The 20,160-nt window shown below is 46.8% G+C and overlaps 1 protein-coding gene across 1 annotated transcript in view; it reads right to left on the bottom strand.

Moving 5' to 3' along the window:
• TRPM5 (transient receptor potential cation channel subfamily M member 5) overlaps positions 1–17,139 on the bottom strand; it is a 44,350-nt gene extending 27,211 nt beyond the window's left edge. Inside the window, exons 1-8 of the mRNA XM_054390309.1 lie at positions 17,023–17,139; positions 15,509–15,689; positions 14,219–14,385; positions 8,219–8,399; positions 4,596–4,660; positions 2,467–2,658; positions 1,051–1,153; positions 148–266 (exon numbers count right to left, since the gene is read on the bottom strand). Coding sequence (XP_054246284.1) covers positions 148–266; positions 1,051–1,153; positions 2,467–2,658; positions 4,596–4,660; positions 8,219–8,399; positions 14,219–14,385; positions 15,509–15,689; positions 17,023–17,139 — 1,125 coding nt within the window. The remainder of the gene's footprint in view (positions 1–147; positions 267–1,050; positions 1,154–2,466; positions 2,659–4,595; positions 4,661–8,218; positions 8,400–14,218; positions 14,386–15,508; positions 15,690–17,022) is intronic.
• Positions 17,140–20,160: the final 3,021 nt, after the last annotated feature.

Raw genomic sequence — 20,160 nt, 5'->3', positions numbered from 1 at the left:
CAGAAAGGCCAAGGCGGCAAGCTACTACTGCCCAGTCTGTCAGTGGCGAATGCAGGCAGTCTGGAAAACTGAAGCCTTCTACCAGGCTGTTTCAGTGTCCTGTTGGATCATACACCCATTGTCCTCTAAGGCATTAAAGCCTCCTACCTTCCACTCCACATCACCATTGAATATTTCACTTTTAGCTATGTCCACTCTGTTCCAGGCCACTGCCAGCTTCAGTTCATCCAGATACTCCTGGGCTTCCTGACTGTGGCTTTTACAGGCTGGGAAAGACAGGAAATGCAAAGAAACATTGGTACATGGATTAGCAACACAAGCTCTCCTTCAGCTATCACAGCATTTTTTTTTTTCCTAATTTAAGATCTATTAAGAGTCAATATTCATTTCCTTCCCCCCCAGCTGAACTCTCTATTAAAACAGTAAGTTTAAATATCTGTAGGATTTTGAGAGAGCCCTTAGCATGCAGAAAGGGAAGGACAGGACTGGGTGTTGGGTTTGTCTTGCTTCAGTTAGCACATTAGGAATAGAATGTTTGGAGGGGTTTAGCCTACATTAAATTTAGGCTAAAACAAACTGAAATGGGTGCACAGGATCTGTCTTTCAGGAGATGGAGTGGAGATTTCTTGTATGAGAAATGGATTGTTTCTGAAACTAAGGCAGCTCAAGTCTACCTGAATTTTGGGGATTTTGGGTTTTTGGTTGGTGTTTTTTTTTTTTTGTGGTCTTTTTAAATGGCTTGTAGTAATTGCAACAACTGCTCCAGTACATCTCAGTTCCTCTAGAAGCAGCTCTACTGCTAAGAGAAGCAGGCAGTGAAATAAAGGAGTGTTATACAACAGTATGAGATTAAAAAGTAAACTCTGATTTAAAGCAAGATCTATGGGTAACAGCCACAGCTGACTTGCTGACAAGCAAGCAGGAGAACTCTGCCCCAGAAGTGAAGTCTGATCCAGCTGAACTTTCTCTGGAGAGGAATGAAATACATTTATGGCACTGAAGAAGTCAAGTAAGACAAGGATTACACTGTGCTGTGTTTGTTGCTCTTACCTTTTACTAAAGCTTTTAAAATGACTGTGTCTAGTTCTTCTGAGCCATCCTGCTCAAAGTTGTGCAGAGTTATAAGATGCTGTTGTGAAATGATGTTCTGGATCTGTGGGTTGGGTTGAAACAAAGATCACTTTGCACATTGAGCTACTGCTGCATGTTAATGCCCAAGAGCCCAGTGGGGAGCATCCACACAGTATTGCCCCAAAATATGGTCTGATTGTGAAGCTGAGGTTTGACAAGGAGACAACCATTAATTTCCTATCCATAAAGAAGTTCTAAGGCCAGGAGGGAGTTAGTGCCTTTTTCAAAAGCACTTAGAAAGGTATGGGGACCAGAACTTGGGTATGCTGAGAACTAGAGCAATGCTTTCATTAACAGAGCCTTTCTTAACTCATGTTCTGTTTGACTCCTCAGTCCTGCTGTGGCCAGCATGCCACTAGTTTTGTTGCACCTTTTGCTGCTTTGGCATTGAAGTTTTGCTCTCAGAATTGTCTCCAAACCTTCTTTGAGTAAAAGACATCAAATATTGATATACACTGTGCTCTTTTTTTTTTTTCCTTCTGCTGTTCTGTTTATTGAGTTTTCTTTCTTGCAGTGCAGCTGCACCAAGACTTTGGGAGCATCTGGCAACATTGCTTCCACCCTTTTATGTTAGTGATCTGGCCAAGTTTTCCTTACAGAATTAATATTAATTCCTACAGAATTAATATGTAATATCCTTACAGAATTAATTTCCTTACATAATTAATTAATTAATTTTTCAAGCTAAGGATTACAGCAGGGACTGCAAAAAAAAAAATAAGTAGCAGGTCAGGTGGAGAGGACTTGGTTTATCTCAGAAGCACACAGGGCACTCTGGTCTTCATAGACAGACAATCTCAGAGTGGTTTTTTGTTTCTTAAACACTTAAGCCTCGTGGTTTAAGCCCAACAAGTGTGCCTCAAGACAAAAGTGAGGGAAATTGTGACTCTGTTTGGTCTCTCTGTTTCAAGGACACCCATAAATGACAATGGGTATTTCTAAACACCCTTTTTTCTTTTCAGTTTATTCAAGCTTAGGTTTCCATTTAACAGCTGTAGCTCATGAATTGTCTCTTCTGTCACAGCTGCAACAAGCTCCACAGCTGTGGAGTATAAATAATGCTTCATCTCCTCCAGAAGGACTGAGAGGTTCCTGGGTGCTGGGGAAGGACAGAGCCCTAAGTGTTCAGCTGAGTGACTGGGATCAAGTAGTTTGTATGATCACTGTGCACTTGGTTTTACTGTTAGAAGGCTGTTCTGGGACAGTAGTGACAGAGCACTGGAGTACCCAAAACCTCTGGGCAGCAAACCTCTACTGAATGGATTACCCAAGCTAGAAATGGTAGGGGAGAGCTTGTGAACATGGTGCATGTTGTTATCAAGCACATGAGCTTACTGCTGCTGTCCACTGGAGAATGTCCTTCCACAAGAAGCTTCCTGCAGGGAACTTTTCCTTAAATTGCTTTTCAACAGCTTCTGGGGTGATGAGCTGTGGGTCATTCACAAAGGCTGCTAAGATGTCAGCTGTACCTCCAGACCCTGCTAAGATAAGCCAGGGAGCAGAGTTTTCCAAACCGCTGCACATTCTCTGTGGTTTAAAAAGTACATTTTTTAGGATTCATTTATGGAAAGAAAATGTTATCCAAAAGAAGCACTTCTTGCTAACTAGGAGTAAACCTATACCTAGCTATGGAGTCAGTCCCAAGGCCTCTAAGCTGGATTTTTCTGATCCTGCAGCAAGTCATCCATGTATAGGACCCTGTCTATACCTCTCACAGCACATCTGAGTAGCTAAGCAACCTGATTTGGACAAGCAATGCATACAACTTCTTGGTTCATGCCTGTTTTGTCTCCCTGCAGTCTGTGTTTCAGGATAGCCAAATGCAAGAGAAGCACTACACAGACAATCTCTGCAGGCTCTGCTGGCTACTAAACCTGGCCTTACATTCTGAAAATCAGGGATTTGCCTGTGGGGATACAACACTGAGCCACAGAGGGGAAAAAAATCACCAAAGCCCACAGGAGGTAAAGGCTGATAATTTTATTGTGCATTAGAATGAGTCAGGTTGCTGAGAGGGGAAAGCAGAGCCCATGGCACAATAATTGCAACACTGACTGTTTGCTGGCAGTGTATTTCTTGCTCTGAAGTTATGCAAGAAGATAATGAGACACCAAGACTCTATTTGTTCACTTGTTGCATGGATTTTAGGGGAGGTTTAGTTCTTTTTTTCTTGTGACAACTGTTGCAGTCCTTGGTGTGTATCATCCACTCTAAACAAACAGGATCAGTTACCCATTCCCAGCACATGAAAATTTAGGGCAGCTCCAGCTAGTCACCTCTGGTCTCCAAGTCACTTTGTTCTCTAACACTTTGAAAAGAGAAGTTGTAGGTTGCAATATGTGTTGTTTTTTTTTTGTTGTTGTTTTTTTTTTCCCCCCAACACTCAAGATATAGAAAATGCTGCCACATTTGGCTTCCAAAAGGAAAGCTCAGGAGGTTTAAACAGTGAGATTTCTAATGCCACTGTGTGTTTTAGTCCAGCTGCCAAAGATAAGGGTGTCTAGCAATAAGGGGGAATGGTTTCTAGCTGAGGGAGAGTAGGTTTAGACTGGATCTTAGGAAGAAGTTCTTCAGTATGAGGGTGCTGAGACTCTGGAACAGGTTGCCCAGAGATGTTGTGGATGCTTCCTCCCTGGAGGTGCTCAGTGCCAGCTAGGATGAGGCTTTGAGCATCAGAGTCTAGATGAGAGGCATCCCTGCCCATGGTGGGGAGGTTGGAGTGGATGATCTCTAAGATCCCTTCCAACCTGAGCCATTCTCTGATACAAGATACAAGAACTGGGAACTGAAACTTAGGCAACACCACCAGAAATAAGTTACTGTTCTGAAAGAAGTTACCAGCTTATGTGGCAGAGCCTCATCACCTGGAAACTCTAAATTATGGTTAAATGTCTCTCTAAAGGTACTGCAGAGTAGTTCTTTTTCACCTCAGGGTATTATAAAAAGATGCCATGGGGATATACAGGCTGCTAGAAAGTAGCAAAATAAAATGCCAGTGAAAGTAAGAGAGAAATCAGAGTATCTGCTAGGTGGCAGGTCCTTTGAGCTGTAGAACTGCTCAGGAAAAAGACAAAACTGTGCTGAAGAAGATAGATGGCTGCTGGCAGACTGCATGATTCATCTCTTTCAGTGTGTGATGTGGAGTAACAGCACAGCATTGCTATTGCACTGCATCTGTAGCTGGCTTCTCTGCTTTGCTTTTGGTTTGGAATTCCTTCTTCTCACTGTACAAGCTGGCAGTGGAAGCTTTAGTGATCAGCTGGTGCCTATTCAAAAGGAAACATTTCTCCCAAACAAATACTGGCAAATTTAATATTAACAGAGCTCAGTCCTTAATGGTGTGTGGATATGAATTTTGACTATAGGTGAGGTGCCCATTCCTGTGTTTGTCATCCAGCCAACTTTGCCATTAATTACTCAGCAGCAGTTCATTTATTTTCCTGAAGTTGCAAAGAGCTTCTTACCTCAAGTGTGCCTGGTCCTCCATTTACCAGTAAGCAAAGCACAGGGATCTCAATGCTACCAGTGCCTGTGAAATTAGATGGGGTTAATTTTAACAGCTTGCACAAAACTCTTATGAATTTGGCAACCCCTTGAAAATAGCTCTCCAGTTATGTGCTCTTTTGGTACCTACCAGAATGTGAGCCTGCAGAAGCAAGTGGCAAAGCAAGAGAATAAGGCTGTGACCTAGCAGAGAGAGTCTTAGTGTAAGATTCAGGCTGATGATGTCTTTGCCTTGGATGTCTTGCATGATCCCTGGTAAGCAGGCCAGTGTGCTCTCACCTCAGCCACAAAACATGGATATTGCCACTTCTCTGGGTCACACCAATGTTGACCTTTTAAGCTGTTTACTTGCTGCAAGGTGATAAGATATTGGAGCAGCGGAGCTACATTAGGGTGCAAGACAAGTTTGGTAGCTTTTCAGAGCAGCAGCTGCCACTGTTTATGTCAAGATACAGTTAGAAATGGATACCTGTCAGCTTGCTTGGGTGTCATGTGTGTGCAGGGAGGTGTAGTGGAATCCAGGAGAAAAGCCTGTAGGAGAAGGATTTAAAAATACAGAATCATAGAATAGTTTAGGCTGGAAAAGACCTTTAAGATCTTTGAGTCCAGCTGTTAACCTAAGGCTACCAAGTGTGATGTTAAACCATGTCCCTCAGTGCCATTGTTTACACAGCTTTTAAATCTCCCCAGGGAGAGTGACTCAGCACTGCCCTGGGCAGCCTGTTCCAGGGCTTGACAACCCTTTCAGGGAAGAAATTTTTCCTAATGCCCAACCTGAACCTCACCTGGCAGAACTTCACCCTGTTTCCTCTCATCCTATTGCTTGTTACTTGGGAGAAGAGACTGATTCCCACCTCATTCCAGCTTCCTTTCATCAAGTTGCAGAGGGCAAGAAGGTCTCCCCTCAGCCTCCTTCAGGCTGAACAACCTCAGCTGCTCCTCACAGAACTCTGAGGAGGCTGTCTAAATAGACCAGCTAGGCTGAGGTGAGTCAGAGAGGAGGTGATAGGAACCATGTACTCTTTATTACTCTGCTTGAACAGCTTAACATTTCATTCAGCACAGTCTAATGTGGTGATTATTAACAACATAATCATCTTATACATTCAAATGAAAGGATAATGAAATATTTCATGTGTCATGGCAGCAGGGGAAGAAATGATGCAGGCATCCCTGTCCTTCGCCAGCCTCCTCCAGGAGTCCACTTCCTTCTAGATGGTTTCTACTGTAAATGCTGAACTCTGAAACCAAAAGGTCCCTATAGAGAGAGCTCAGTCAAAATGGCATCATCATGAGATGAATGCCACTTTCAGCTGGAAGATGAAAGGCATTTGATTGAAGCAATTTTTTGATGTTTCCCTTTGTAGCTCTCCCAGAGAGTGTACAGATCACCAAAGCCTACTTGTGTGGGATGACTAAGAGATGATTGATGAGATGCTCACCATGAGCTGGCAGTGCACTCGTGCAGCCCAGAAGGCAAATTGTGTCCTGGGCTGCATTAAGAGGAGTGTGGCCAGCAGGGCAAGAGAGGGGATTCTGTACCTTTTTTCTGCTCTTGTGAGACCCCACCTCAAATACTGTGTCCAGTTCTGATGTCCCCATCATAAGAAGGACACAGAGCTATTGGAGTGAGTCCAGAGGAAGCCACAAAGATGATCCATGGGCTGAAGCACCTCTACTATGAGGACAGACTGAGGGAGCTGGGGTTGTTCAGCCTAGAGAAGAGAAGACTCTGAGGGGGAACCTTAGAGCTGCTTTCCAATGCCTAAAGGGATCCTACAGGAAGGCTGGAGAGGAAATTTCCGTAAGGGTGTCTAGAGACAGGACAAGGGGGAATGGTTTGAAGCTGAGAGAGAATAGGTTTAGACTGGATCTTAGGAAGAAGTTCTGCAGTATGAGGGTGGTGAGAGTCTGAAATAGGTTGCCCAGAGAGGTTGAGGATGCCTCCTCTCTGGGGGTGTTCAAGGTCAGGTTGGAGTAGATGATCTCTGAAATCCCTTCCAACCGAAACCATTTTATGATTCTAAGACAGAAGTAAGCTGTAGGCAGGACATGACTGGCAATTAACTTCATGTGTTTTAGTGACTGGCATCACATTGCTGTGCCTCTGTAAGATGGTGCTTCAGACTGAAAAGTGACCTCTGTGACTATAAGTTCCTTAAGATATGTTTTATGGCTTCAGATGTCCTTCCTTTACCATAGATTTGGAGAAAATCTAGCTGGAGGTGGGGGAGATTCAGACTTTCTGCTGGGCAGGTGGGAAGTCCTTTATTGCAAAGAATGCTCAGCATATCAAAAATGTCCTCTGAAAGCCTTCTAGGTTTTGGTGGTTTGTTTTTTGTTTTTTGTTTTTTTTTTTTTAATAAAGCAATGCTGTGTGACCTTATTAAAGTATTTATTTTACTCCAGTAAAAATCACATAGCTTTGCTCAGCTTGAATATAAATGAGCCTAAATGAACACCACTGGGTTTGTTTGTGGAGGATATGACTGAATTCAGTCTGTTCCAGCGAAACATTTGTCAAATGAATCAGCATCTTCTGACAGAAAATTGTTCCCCTGAGATTTGGTCAGCCAGGTTTGGTTTGCAAGCAGAAAGAGGCTGCTTCCTAATTTGCAGCCCTGCAGCCTCAGCCTACCACTGACCATCCACCTGTGGGTTGATTGTTTGTTTGTTTGTTTGTTTGTTTGGTTTTTTCCCCTCTCTGAGTTCTCAACTAAGCATTCCCTGGGTGCTCTCAGGCACAACCACAGTATGGGCTCTGGAGTTAAATATTCCTTTGCCCCTGTGAGTGTGGCTAGGTGAGCTCTTCTTTCCCTTTCAGCACTGCAGGTACTACAGAAACCAAATGGTATTAGCACTACAGCAATAGCAGTAGGAGGCATGCCCAGTACTCAGTTTTTATCATAAACAAAGCTCCCATAGGTTGGTTGTTGGATGCTGTGTTGTTTACCCAGATCAGGACTTAATCCTGAAATGAATGTGGCTTAAAATATTTCAGAGGGCTTTGGAAGAAGTCTGCCAATGTGGGAGCAATTCAAGACCCTGTGTGCAAGAAGGGATAAAAGTATACAACAATGAACATCCCTCTCTGGTTAAGACACTTCAAGCTGGGCTTATTTCCCTTTTGCTGTGCTTTAGGGCAATTTGAGCTATGCTTTGAAGATCAACTTTGAGCTGTGGTTAAGGAGATGAGATAAAAGTCAGGGTTTTTTTTTTGGGGGGGGGGAGGGGTTTGAAGAGCAGCTTTCTCAGCTTCAGAAGTTGCCTTAGTTCTGCTTCTTACATAATGACAAATGTGTTTACTTGATCTTGCCTGTGCAGATGATTGTCCAAGTGGAGAACTGGACTTGGATTTGATAGAGCCAAGGGCTCTAACATCTCTCTGTGGAGTCACCACCCCTGGTGGTGTGCAAGCAGCGTGCAGATCTGGTGCTTAGGGATCTGGTCTAGTGTTGACCCTTCAGTGCTGGGCCAGAGGTTGGACTGGATGGTCTTTGAGGTCTCCTCCAACCAGATATACTCTGTGCTTCTGTATTATCAGTGGTGTTCAAGTTAGGATGCCTGTGCAGAGTCTACTTACCACCATAGCCAGTACGCTGCTCCGAAATGTACTTCTCCAAAGTGAGACGTAGCTTGGTGGTTCCATCTGGCTCACCTGCTGTTACATCATCCACCAAGATAAAATGGGAATGGCTGTGGTCCAGGGAATAGAGTGGGCCTTGAATATTGTCATCTGATTGGTAGTGCACAAGACTTTCACTCTAGAGAGAGGGAGAGAGGGATGTTGATGTTCTCTGCAAAACACAGACCACATTTTCATGTGCTTCGAGTGGCACCAGGGGAGGTTTAGGTTGGATGTTAGGAGAAACTTCTGCACTGAAAGGGTTCTGAAACACTGGAACAGGCTCCCCAGGGAGGTGGTTGACTGCCCATCCCTGGAGGTGTTGAAAAGACATAGAAATGTGGTGTTGAGGGACATGGCTTGGTGGAGTTAGAGAACAATTGGACTTGATTTTAAAGGTCTTTTCCAGCTGAAACAATTCTATGATTCTATGACCTTCATTTTTCTGTTGTCATATCACCTCAAACAGACTTCTCAAAGGGTGGAGGAGGAGGAGAATGTGTTCCTCCTGAAAGGTGCCAGATTTGACAGGGCTGAAAGCTGATAGCCCTGAACCTTCTCTCTTGGTCTGTGCAAAATATAATAGCATCAGTCATCATCTCTGGCACATGGGCACTCATTTAGAGGTTTTGGAAATGTTTGCTGGACAAATGGAAAAGAGCCATGAGACCAGAAAATGGATGGAGGGCCAAAGTCTCAGCTGGTATAAACAGGGGCAAACCTCTTCATTTTGTCCATATTTAGCCCAGCAGATAACTTAGCTGCTATGTGTCCATATCAATTTAAATGCAGCTTGATTTATTGGCTGTTTAAAATCTGCATTTCCTTCTGTTATGCCTTTTTCCCAGCTCCTGCAGCCTTTGAGTTGATGAACAACTCTCAGATTATCAGCTTGGCTGTTGTGCCTGTTCCAATATTACATTTTCCTCTCACTTATTTCATGGACATAAGGGTTAAAGCCCTTCCAGACAGAGCAATGTAATTCTGCAAGTGATCTAATTGCCATCAAGGTATGGCAGAGAGATTTATGTTCTGGCTTTTAAGAGCCAGATCTTTCTTAATCTCAGTTTTGGTAGCATCCACTAGGAAGAGCAGGTGCCCAGCTGAATCCTGGGGTGAGTCCAGGTTCTCCTTAGCTAAGGCTGATGTTGGAGAAGGAGTGAACAGATCACCAGGAGCACAGAGCAGCACTACTGATGCATAAATACAGTGAGTAGCCCAGGAGACAAGCTCAAGCCAGTGAGTAGCCCAGGAGACAAGCTCAAGCCAGTGAGTAGCCCAGGAGACAAGCTCAAGCCCAGTGAGTAGCCCAGCAGACAAGCTCAAGCCCAGTGAGTAGCCCAGGAGACAAGCTCAAGCCAGTGAGTAGCCCAGGAGACAAGCTCAAGCCAGTGAGTAGCCCAGGAGACAAGCTCAAGCCCAGTGAGTAGCCCAGGAGACAAGCTCAAGCCCAGTGAGTAGCCCGGCAGACAAGCTCAAGCCCAGTGAGTAGCCCAGAAGACAAGCTCAAGCCCAGTGAGTAGCCCAGAAGACAAGCTCAAGCCCAGTGAGTAGCCCGGCAGACAAGCTCAAGCCCAGTGAGTAGCCCAGGAGACAAGCTCAAGCCCAGTGAGTAGCCCGGCAGACAAGCTCAAGCCCAGTGAGTAGCCCAGGAGACAAGCTCAAGCCCAGTGAGTAGCCCAGGAGACAAGCTCAAGCCCAGTGAGTAGCCCGGCAGACAAGCTCAAGCCCAGTGAGTAGCCCGGCAGACAAGCTCAAGCCCAGTGAGTAGCCCAGGAGACAAGCTCAAGCCCAGTGAGTAGCCCAGGAGACAAGCTCAAGCCCAGTGAGTAGCCCGGCAGACAAGCTCAAGCCCAGTGAGTAGCCCAGGAGACAAGCTCAAGCCCAGTGAGTAGCCCAGGAGACAAGCTCAAGCCCAGTGAGTAGCCCAGGAGACAAGCTCAAGCCCAGTGAGTAGCCCGGCAGACAAGCTCAAGCCCAGTGAGTAGCCCGGCAGACAAGCTCAAGCCAGTGAGTAGCCCAGGAGACAAGCTCAAGCCAGTGAGTAGCCCGGCAGACAAGCTCAAGCCCAGTGAGTAGCCCAGGAGACAAGCTCAAGCCAGTGAGTAGCCCAGGAGACAAGCTCAAGCCAGTGAGTAGCCCAGGAGACAAGCTCAAGCCAGTGAGTAGCCCAGGAGACAAGCTCAAGCCCAGTGAGTAGCCCAGGAGACAAGCTCAAGCCCAGTGAGTAGCCCGGCAGACAAGCTCAAGCCCAGTGAGTAGCCCGGCAGACAAGCTCAAGCCCAGTGAGTAGCCCAGGAGACAAGCTCAAGCCCAGTGAGTAGCCCAGGAGACAAGCTCAAGCCCAGTGAGTAGCCCAGGAGACAAGCTCAAGCCCAGTGAGTAGCCCAGGAGACAAGCTCAAGCCCAGTGAGTAGCCCAGGAGACAAGCTCAAGCCCAGTGAGTAGCCCAGGAGACAAGCTCAAGCCCAGTGAGTAGCCCAGGAGACAAGCTCAAGCCCAGTGAGTAGCCCAGGAGACAAGCTCAAGCCCAGTGAGTAGCCCAGGAGACAAGCTCAAGCCCAGTGAGTAGCCCGGCAGACAAGCTCAAGCCCAGTGAGTAGCCCGGCAGACAAGCTCAAGCCCAGTGAGTAGCCCGGCAGACAAGCTCAAGCCCAGTGAGTAGCCCAGGAGACAAGCTCAAGCCCAGTGAGTAGCCCGGCAGACAAGCTCAAGCCCAGTGAGTAGCCCGGCAGACAAGCTCAAGCCCAGTGAGTAGCCCAGGAGACAAGCTCAAGCCCAGTGAGTAGCCCAGGAGACAAGCTCAAGCCCAGTGAGTAGCCCAGGAGACAAGCTCAAGCCCAGTGAGTAGCCCGGCAGACAAGCTCAAGCCCAGTGAGTAGCCCGGCAGACAAGCTCAAGCCCAGTGAGTAGCCCGGCAGACAAGCTCAAGCCCAGTGAGTAGCCCGGCAGACAAGCTCAAGCCCAGTGAGTAGCCCAGGAGACAAGCTCAAGCCCAGTGAGTAGCCCGGCAGACAAGCTCAAGCCCAGTGAGTAGCCCAGGAGACAAGCTCAAGCCCAGTGAGTAGCCCGGCAGACAAGCTCAAGCCCAGTGAGTAGCCCAGGAGACAAGCTCAAGCCCAGTGAGTAGCCCGGCAGACAAGCTCAAGCCCAGTGAGTAGCCCGGCAGACAAGCTCAAGCCCAGTGAGTAGCCCAGGAGACAAGCTCAAGCCCAGTGAGTAGCCCGGCAGACAAGCTCAAGCCCAGTGAGTAGCCCGGCAGACAAGCTCAAGCCCAGTGAGTAGCCCGGCAGACAAGCTCAAGCCCAGTGAGTAGCCCGGCAGACAAGCTCAAGCCCAGTGAGTAGCCCAGGAGACAAGCTCAAGCCCAGTGAGTAGCCCAGGAGACAAGCTCAAGCCCAGTGAGTAGCCCAGGAGACAAGCTCAAGCCCAGTGAGTAGCCCAGGAGACAAGCTCAAGCCCAGTGAGTAGCCTGGCAGACAAGCTCAAGCCCAGTGAGTAGCCCGGCAGACAAGCTCCTTCTCCATGCTGTGGGTAAAAGGGTTAAGCACAGCATGTCCTTTAAGTGGCTTTCTGAAATGAAGCTGCATGCAGTCAACCTGCAGAAGAGAAATCTCCTTGATTCCTGAAGGTAGGAAAGGCTATGATCAGGTCTGCTCCTATGGCTTCTTTCCCTGTCAGCAGCTCTGGGAAGAGCAGGAACAGAAGCTGTTCCATGAGAAAAAAAAAAAAAAAAAAAAAAAAAAGAGTCAATTTGCATATCATTAAACCCAGCAAGTGCCACAGAGAGCCTTTATCTCCTTTTCTCCATGCCTCATGTTTTTTTTGGGGGAAAGCTTCTAGCCACAATGAAATTGCCTTCAAATTGTGTTTGGATGTTGAGGGTGTGCCTGTATCCTGCTGCTGTGGAACATTGAGCCTGTTTGCCAAAGATCTGGCCTTTGATTAGGACCCAGAAGCACAACAACAAACTGAAAGGGCCCACAGGGATTTTCCTGTTTCTTCCTTGGAAATGTGGAAGAGATCTTTCAATGATGTTTAAAGCACACCATCAACACAGAGGAAATAAGAAGGATCCACTGATTTCAGGGCTTGTTTTTCTCCTTGCTAGTGTGGCTTGTTAGCTCTGTTTTATACAAGCTGCTTGTGTTAGTGCCAAGTATAAAGAGAATTGGGTTTAGATCAACATCCCAGTCTATGGTTCCTTTGTCTTAAAGTTACTGACTAAAATCCAACATGTCTTTAAGTGGAAGCAGTGCCTGAAGTCATAGGGTAAGGAGTGCTCCTCAAGAAATATTCCTTGAAAAAGAGTTTGGGCTTCAGTTATAGGGGAGAAAATGTAATGCAGTGAAAAGCCCAGTGCACTTGTTGTGTAGCTGCTGGTTGGGAAAGATCCAGAGGCAGTTTGATCACTTAGCCTGGGAGGGAGGTGAAATAATTAGTTTGCATTTGCCCAAACAGCTTTCCTCAACGAAATTCACATTTCTTTCCTCTGAGGTCCTTTGGGACCAGTTCAGCCACACAAATAGGTTAAAGTCTTCCAGCTAGAGAGTGCCACCAGATAGAGCAAAAAGGATGGGAAAAGGGGATGCCCAATGACCATAAATTGCTGATGTGGTCTGGCTATCTCCCAGCTGTTAGCTGGTACTTGCTAGCCTGAGAGAAGACTAGGAGTGAGCTCAAAGGGCTGCACTGGTCACTTGTTTCTTAGCATCTGCAGGGCAGTAAAACAGCCCAGAGGAACTGTCAGTCGTCACTGCACACCTACTTTGCTGTTATACTCTGCTTAGGACAGGCTGTATGTTCACTGACAGGAAGGTTCTGCTATTTAAATCTTTTCTCAAACCTCCAGGTCAATCTAGCATCAAATTCTCTTGACATTTTCAGCAGCTGTTTTGGAGGGTGAGGTTTTTAATGTTGGTGTTTGGAGGGTTGGGGTTTGGTTGGTTGGTTGGTTTGGTTTTTTTTCAAGAACTCAGCCTGCTTTGACCTGGATTATGAAGTCCCCAGAGCTCCCAATAACAAGATGAAAGCCTGCCTGGCTAGCAGTTTTGGTCTGGTGTGTTGAGCAAGTTTCTGCACGTTAGACACCAGTTCAGTGACTACTTAAGAAAACTGGGTCTTGAAATATTTATGGCTGGTGTTCCCTGCTGGAAAATATCCTTTGTACAGTATTTCTGAAATAGTCTGGAGTAAATGCAGCTGCAGTAAGTGGACAAGGGAGGGGGGAAAAAGATATTAAAGGCATCTCATGGTGATTTTTTTTTTTTCCCCTTGACGTTGGTCACGGCGCTGGTGGCTGAGCCTATGTCTCATGCTGCCACCTGCTGGACAGCTGCAGAATTGCTGCCGAGTACACAAGCGCCTGAATCGTGGCGTGGTAGGGGTGGGGAGGGACCTCTCCAGATCGAGTCCAACTCTCCCTTGACAAAGCAGGATCATAGAACTGTTTTGGTTGGAAGAGACCTTTCAGATCAGCGAGCCCAAGACCACCATGGTCACTAAAGCACATCCCGAAGTGCCATGTTCACACGTGTTTTTTAAACCTCCTGGAATGGTGACTCCACCACCTCCCTGGGCAGCCTGTTCCAATCCCTGACCACTCTTGCAGGAAAGAAATTTTTTCTGATGTCCAACCTAAACCTCCCCTGGCACAATGTCAGGCCATTTCCTCTCATCCTGTCACCTGATACCAGGGAGAAGAGACCAGCCCCCACCTCACTCCAACCTCCTTTTAGGTAGTTGTAGAGAGGAATCTGCAGAGAATCACCTAGAGCAGGAATCATTAGGGTCTAACAAATCTTCTTTGTATTTTTTTTTTTTTCTCTCACAACACACATTAAACCCCACTTCTAAGTCAATTCAACCTTGTTCTGCCTACCACTTCCAGATGATGCAAAGTTGCAGCTTACTGCTAAACAATCCTGCTTCGGGAGTGGAATAAGTGGAAAAAAATACCTTTGTGCTGTCCAGAATTTCTCTGTGCTGGACTCTTTGGAGTGAAGTTATTCCTATGGCAATCACTCTGACTCTGGAGGAAGTGCTGGCCAGGGCATGATCTCGGACTGCTTGCACCAAGTGTCTGGTTACTCCCACACGCAGAGCACTGGTTAAAATCCAGGCACCTGAAATTGGTTTTAAAACCCCAGATGCTTTCATTGTAGTTGAGCATGTTTGTGTGTCAGGTAGCATTGCTGGCAGTATTGGATTTCAGCATGGCCAGCAGGCATAGGGAGGTTCTCCTCCCCCTCAAGCTTGCCCTGGTGAGACCATGCCTGGAATAGTGTGTCCAGTTTTGGGCTCCCCAGTTCAAGAGGGACAGGGATCTACTGGAGAGTCCAAAGGAGAGCTGCAAGGATGATAAAGGGACTTGAACATCTCTCCTATGAAGAAAGACTGAGACACCTGGGGCTGTTTAGTCTAGAGAATATTAATATCTATAAATATGTGAGGGGTAGGGGTCAAGATGAAGATGCCAGCCTCTTTTTGGTGGTGCCCAGTGGCAGGACAAGGACCAGTGGGTATAATCTGGAACACAGGAGGTTCCACCTCAACATGAGGAGTCTCTTCTTTATGGTTTTAAATGCTTTTTTACTACTCTTGTCATTCCTGTGAACAGCCAGGCAGAAAGTGAGCTGACTTGGTTTGTGTTAGTCATTACCAAGGTCTTTTTGTTGAAACCAGAGTCTAATCTGGTTTAATCAGAGTCTCTGATTAGACTCTCATCTCTGATTATCCTAACAAAGTCTGTTCAGCTCTTAGATTTAAAGAAAACAAATAAAAACTAAAAGCTGTTGTGATTGTATTTTGACTGGCAGCTAAGAAGGGAGAATGGAGGAAACAAGAATTCTGATTTCTGACCTAAATTCACTCTCAGTGAAGTCAAATTGCTCTGCTCTCCTAAGAAGTGTTTCACAATAGCACCAAAGAGGGACAATGCGTTTGGCCCCATCTTGTGCTGTCTTTCTAGTGTCATCTCTCAAGGGAGTAAAGTCAGGTAATTTTATACTTCAGGAATGGTTGCCTAGAGGAATTTGGTTTGAAATAAATTCTTTTTGCTATTTCTAATACAAGAATGAACATTTTCACAGCTGTTTAAATACAGGGGGTAGGCGGCATTCAGCAAAGCTCAGGACTTCCAAAAGCAGTCGTGTGAGCAGGTCCCCTGGCATTAGAAGAGCACTGGATGCTAGGTGTGAGAATTCATTCAGCAGGACTATAAACTCCTTTAAAGCCTGAAGCACTAACCTGTGCTTTGAGCTGCCTTTATAAGTCCTTTTTTTAAGGTGTCCCGCAGCCAAGGCTTCATCTGGAAATTTTCTTCTTCCCCTACTAAAGAGACAACCAAATTGGGAGCAGGTAGCTTCCATTTGTTGAGCATCACTTCGAATATAATGCCAGGCTGAATGGTACTTGGGACCTTGATAAACTTCAACAAACAAAACAAAGAACCACTGAATGAGAATGGGACAGTAGGATACAGCAGAGAGATTGTTCGTGCTATGGTGGATGCAGAGGGAAACTTATCGTCAGCTTGGTTAATTAAAAAAAAAATACTTGAACAAGACCTGACAGATAACTAAATATTAGGAGGAATCTAGGAAGGCATCTGTGGAATTGTCCTCTCACTAATTGTATCATTGCCATGGGTTATAGCCTTCCAACCTCAGAAGGGATCCTGCAGGAAGACTGCAGAGGGGCTTCTCGGGGCTTCTCATAAAGGTGTCTAGTGATAGCACAAGGGGGAATGGTTTTAAGCTGGGAGAGAGTAGGTTTAGATTGAAGCTGAAGAATAATTTCTTCAGTATGAGGGTGGTGAGACTCTGGAATAGGCTGCCTGGAGAGGTTGTGGATGCCTCCTCACTGGAGGTGTCCAAGGCCAGGTTGGATGAGGCCTTAAGCAGCTGAGTCTAGTTGAGAGGCATCCCAGCCCATGGCTGGGGAGCTTGGAGTAGACAATCTTTAAGGTCCCTTCCAGCCTAAGCCATTCTATGAAATCACTTTCTCCTTTAATGCTGCTGTTCTTCAACTGCCTTTAGTTCCAGGGCAGCTGGCAAAGCCAACAAATGTCTAATTTGTTTCTTGGTTCTGCACTGGCTGAAGTATTTGCCTGATTTAATGCCTTTTTTTTTTTTTTTGAGGATGTTACATATACCTCTTGCTGCCTCTTGTGTGTATTTTGGCTTTATGATGAAACAAAATTTTAAGGCAGATTTCTGATCCTGGAAATTCCTTCTGCTCTAACACTAAGGTATCCAATGGACTAGGAAGGAGGTGAGCCTGCCTAGGTACATCCTCTCCATATTAGCAAAACAGAGAGGAAAAAAAATTTAAGAAGGGCCTGAAATGGCTCAAAAGTAAGTTAAAAATACTTCAATCCATAATGATTAATTTTGGGCAGAAAAGTTAAAACAGGTGAATCATAGAATTGTCAGGGATTGGAAGGGACCTCACAGATCATCCAGTTCTAGTGATACAAAGTGAAGGAAGCTGGGCATAGGATTGTGGGTTTTCTGGTTTTTGGATCAGTTGTGCTTGTAGCACATTGGTGCAAGTCAAGTGAATGTTTTCTGTATATTAGCAGCCCTCATTTTAAATCACTTTCATGTTGGGGAAGGTGTGAAACCTACTTGAGTACAATGTGGTGCCTCACGCTGTGGCACTTTGACCTTCACTGTTACAATCTCTGTACTTAATGCTGAGAAGTAGCAGCTAAGCAACAGCAAGAGTGTTAAAAGAGTGAAAGCTCCTCTGGGTTCTACCTTTCCACATTTCTTCCCAGAAGCTGTGAAGCCTATTTCTCCTGTGCAATATGGTAGTTCTCTTTTGAAAGCTTCCTCTTTGTCACTGCTGCAGAACTTGGTTTCCATTTCCTCCATGGAATTTGCAAGGTGATCACCAGGAGATCAAGGTGTTCACTGAGGTGTCCAAAAAAAAAAAAAAAAAAAAAAAAGAAAAGAAAAGAGAAAAAGAGGCTGTTAAAACTGGAGAGTCCCCCAAATCCCTTAATTTACACCGAGCTGACGTTTCAGTCAAATCACAGAATAGTCAGGGTTGGAAGAGACCTCAAAAGCTATCCAGTTCCAACCCCCTTGCTCAGTTTTGATGACTGGCCTGAGGCAAGTCAGCCTCGGTGACGCTTCTGGGCTTCGTGAGCCCTCGTCCCTGCTCACAACCAGCTCCTCCTGCAGCGCCCCGTAGCTGTTCTGCAAGGGCACGGCAGGTGGTGTGCTTGTTAAGGGAGAACGCTTGCTCCGTGTGGATCGCTTGTTTCGTCGGGCACAGACCTGTTCCCAGCGCCCCTGCTCATGTGGGTTACTACAGGAAGGTTGGGGGAGGGCTTGCTGATGAGAGGATCACAGTATCACAGTGTATCAGAGGCTGGAAGGGACCTCAAGAGATCTTCCATCCTGCCAGAGCAGGATCACTTAGGGTGGTCTGCACAGGAATGCATCCAGGTGGGTTTGGAAAGTCTCCAGAGAAGGATATCGAATCCTCTGCTCCACTAAGAGTTAACTCCCGTTCTGGTTTTGCAGAGATTAGTTTGTGGAAGTAATCAGTTTCCCTCTCCCTGATGTTTCTCAGCCTGCTCACCTCTTCCCTGAGCTCCATCACTTCATCCTGGAGCCGTGCCACCCGGCGGAGCAGGGCATCACCCTGCTCAACCTGCAGTCAGTGTCGTCCCCCTGTGGCCAGTGGAAGGCTGTGGCATTCCTCCCAGCCTGTGGCCTGGATGCCATCGTCCCTGTGGTGGGTGCTGGGAGCGCAGTCCTCCTCTGAGCAGCCACCAGCACTCCATATCCTCTAGGATATCAGGTAGGGGCAGGACTGGGGGGAACGGAATAAAGCTGGAAGTGGGAAGATTCAGGCTGGACATGAGGAAGAAGTTCTTCCCCATGAGAGTGGTGAGAGCCTGGAATGGGTTGTCCAGGAAGGTGGTTGGGGCCCCATCCCTGGAGGTGTTTAAGGCCAGGCTGGATGAGGCTCTGGCCAGCCTGATGTAGTGTGAGGTGTCCCTGCCCATGGCAGGGGGGTTGGAACTGGATGATCCTTGTGGTCCCTTCCAACCCTGAGTGATTCTATGATTCCTTCAGTGAACTGCAGCACCTCGTGTCCTGCCCACACGCCCTGCCCATGCCAACTGCTGAGCTGACTCAAAAGGAGCCCTTTGCCAGCCGTTCTGGTTATGCTATCACCCTCCCCACTGCAGACTTACCCCACAGGAGCAGGTCACTCTGGCAAGTGAACTTCCCTTGTGTACTGGCAGAGGCTCAGCACCAGGCCCAGCGAGCTGCAAACCGCTGTGGCACACAGGATCACTGTTTGCTTGCCCTCTGCTGCCCTCCCAGAGGCTTCTCGTTGCCTGACCAACCATGGGTGGTGTTGTTTCCACCCATGCAGGTGGGTGGTGGGTGGTGCTGGTTCCTCACACTCTAGCTCAGCAGCCTGCCCACAAGCTGCCAGCCCCTGGCACAGTCAAGCTGCTTTTCCCAGCTTAAAAAAGCTCCAAAAAGAGCTTTTTGATGTCTCTTTTGGGCTTCAGATCCCTTGCACAGTGCAGCCTTTCCTGCCCTGAAGCTGCTCCACAGCAAATGGCCATTTGGTGTGTGAACACCACCATCAGGAGGCATTCACTAATGCTTGATTAGGAGCAGCCAACATGGTTTGACCAAGGGCAAGTTGTGTTTGATCAGCCTTTGATGAGGACATAACCAGGTGGATAGGTGATGGTAGAGCAGTGGCTGTGGTTTATCTTGATTTCAGTAACGCATTTGACACTTTCTGCCACAGCATCCTCCCAGCTAAACTGAGGCAGTGTGGTCTGCATGATCAGGGAGTGAGGTGGATGGGAACGGGTGGAAGGGAAGAAGTCAGAGAGTTGTGGTCAATGGGATGGAGTCCAGCTGGAGGCCTGTGTCTAGTGGGGTCCCTCAGGAGTCAGTCCTGGGACCAGTACTGTTCAATGTATTCATCAACAACCTGGATGAGGGCACAGAGAGCACTGTCAGCAAGTTTGCTGCTGACACCCAACTGGGAGGAGTGGCTGCCACAGGAGGGTTGTATTTATGATACAATGATTTATGTTACCCAACACCAGTACTAAATAACCAAAATGATGACATTGTATTTGCCTGAAGATGTGTTAGGAGAGGCTTACTCTCTGTTTGCTATGGGAATAGGCTCTTTATCTGTAAACTGAAGTATTTAAGGCCAGGCTGTACTCCACAAGAACATACAGTTCAAACAGGCAGGTGGTTTTCTCTCTCCATGGCTACAGGGATGATGGTGAGTCATGTGGCCTGGAGCAAAGGTCAGGTAGCAGGAGTTGTGCTACATTGCATGAGACACTGAAACATCTGCTGGCTTTTCCTACCTTCCAGTTGGACTAAACTGATATAGCTATGACTTGAAAAATTCCTACTGCAGCGTGCCCAGGTGGCCAAGACCACCAACAGCAACCTGGCCTCTGTCAGGACCAGTGTGACCAGCACGACCAGGGAAGTGATTGTCCTGTTGTACTCAGCACTGGTGAGGCCACACCTTGAGATTTAGGTTTAGTTTTAGGGCTTTCACTAAAAAATAAATAAAATAAAATAAAAAGAGAAAAGGCAGGAGCAGGTCCAGAGAAGGGCAACGAAGCAGGTGAAGGATCTGGAGAACAGGTCCTGTGAGGAATGACCGAGGGAACTGGGGTTGGTCAGCAGTGAGAAAAGGAGGCTGGGGGGAGACCTCCTGGCTCCATGGAAGGAGTTTGGAACCAGATACGGGTTGGTCTCTTCTCCCACGCAGCAAGTGAAAGGACAAGAGGAAACAGCCTAAAGTTGTGGCAGGGGAGGCTCAGCTCGGACATTAGGAACAATTTCTTCTCTGAAAGGGTTGTCAAGCTCTGAAAGAGTCTT

Source organism: Indicator indicator, chromosome 21 (genome assembly GCF_027791375.1).
Source record: "Indicator indicator isolate 239-I01 chromosome 21, UM_Iind_1.1, whole genome shotgun sequence".
Lineage (NCBI taxonomy): Eukaryota > Metazoa > Chordata > Aves > Piciformes > Indicatoridae > Indicator > Indicator indicator.
Note: the sequence above shows the minus strand (reverse complement) of the source record. Positions and strands in the feature narration are given on the sequence as shown.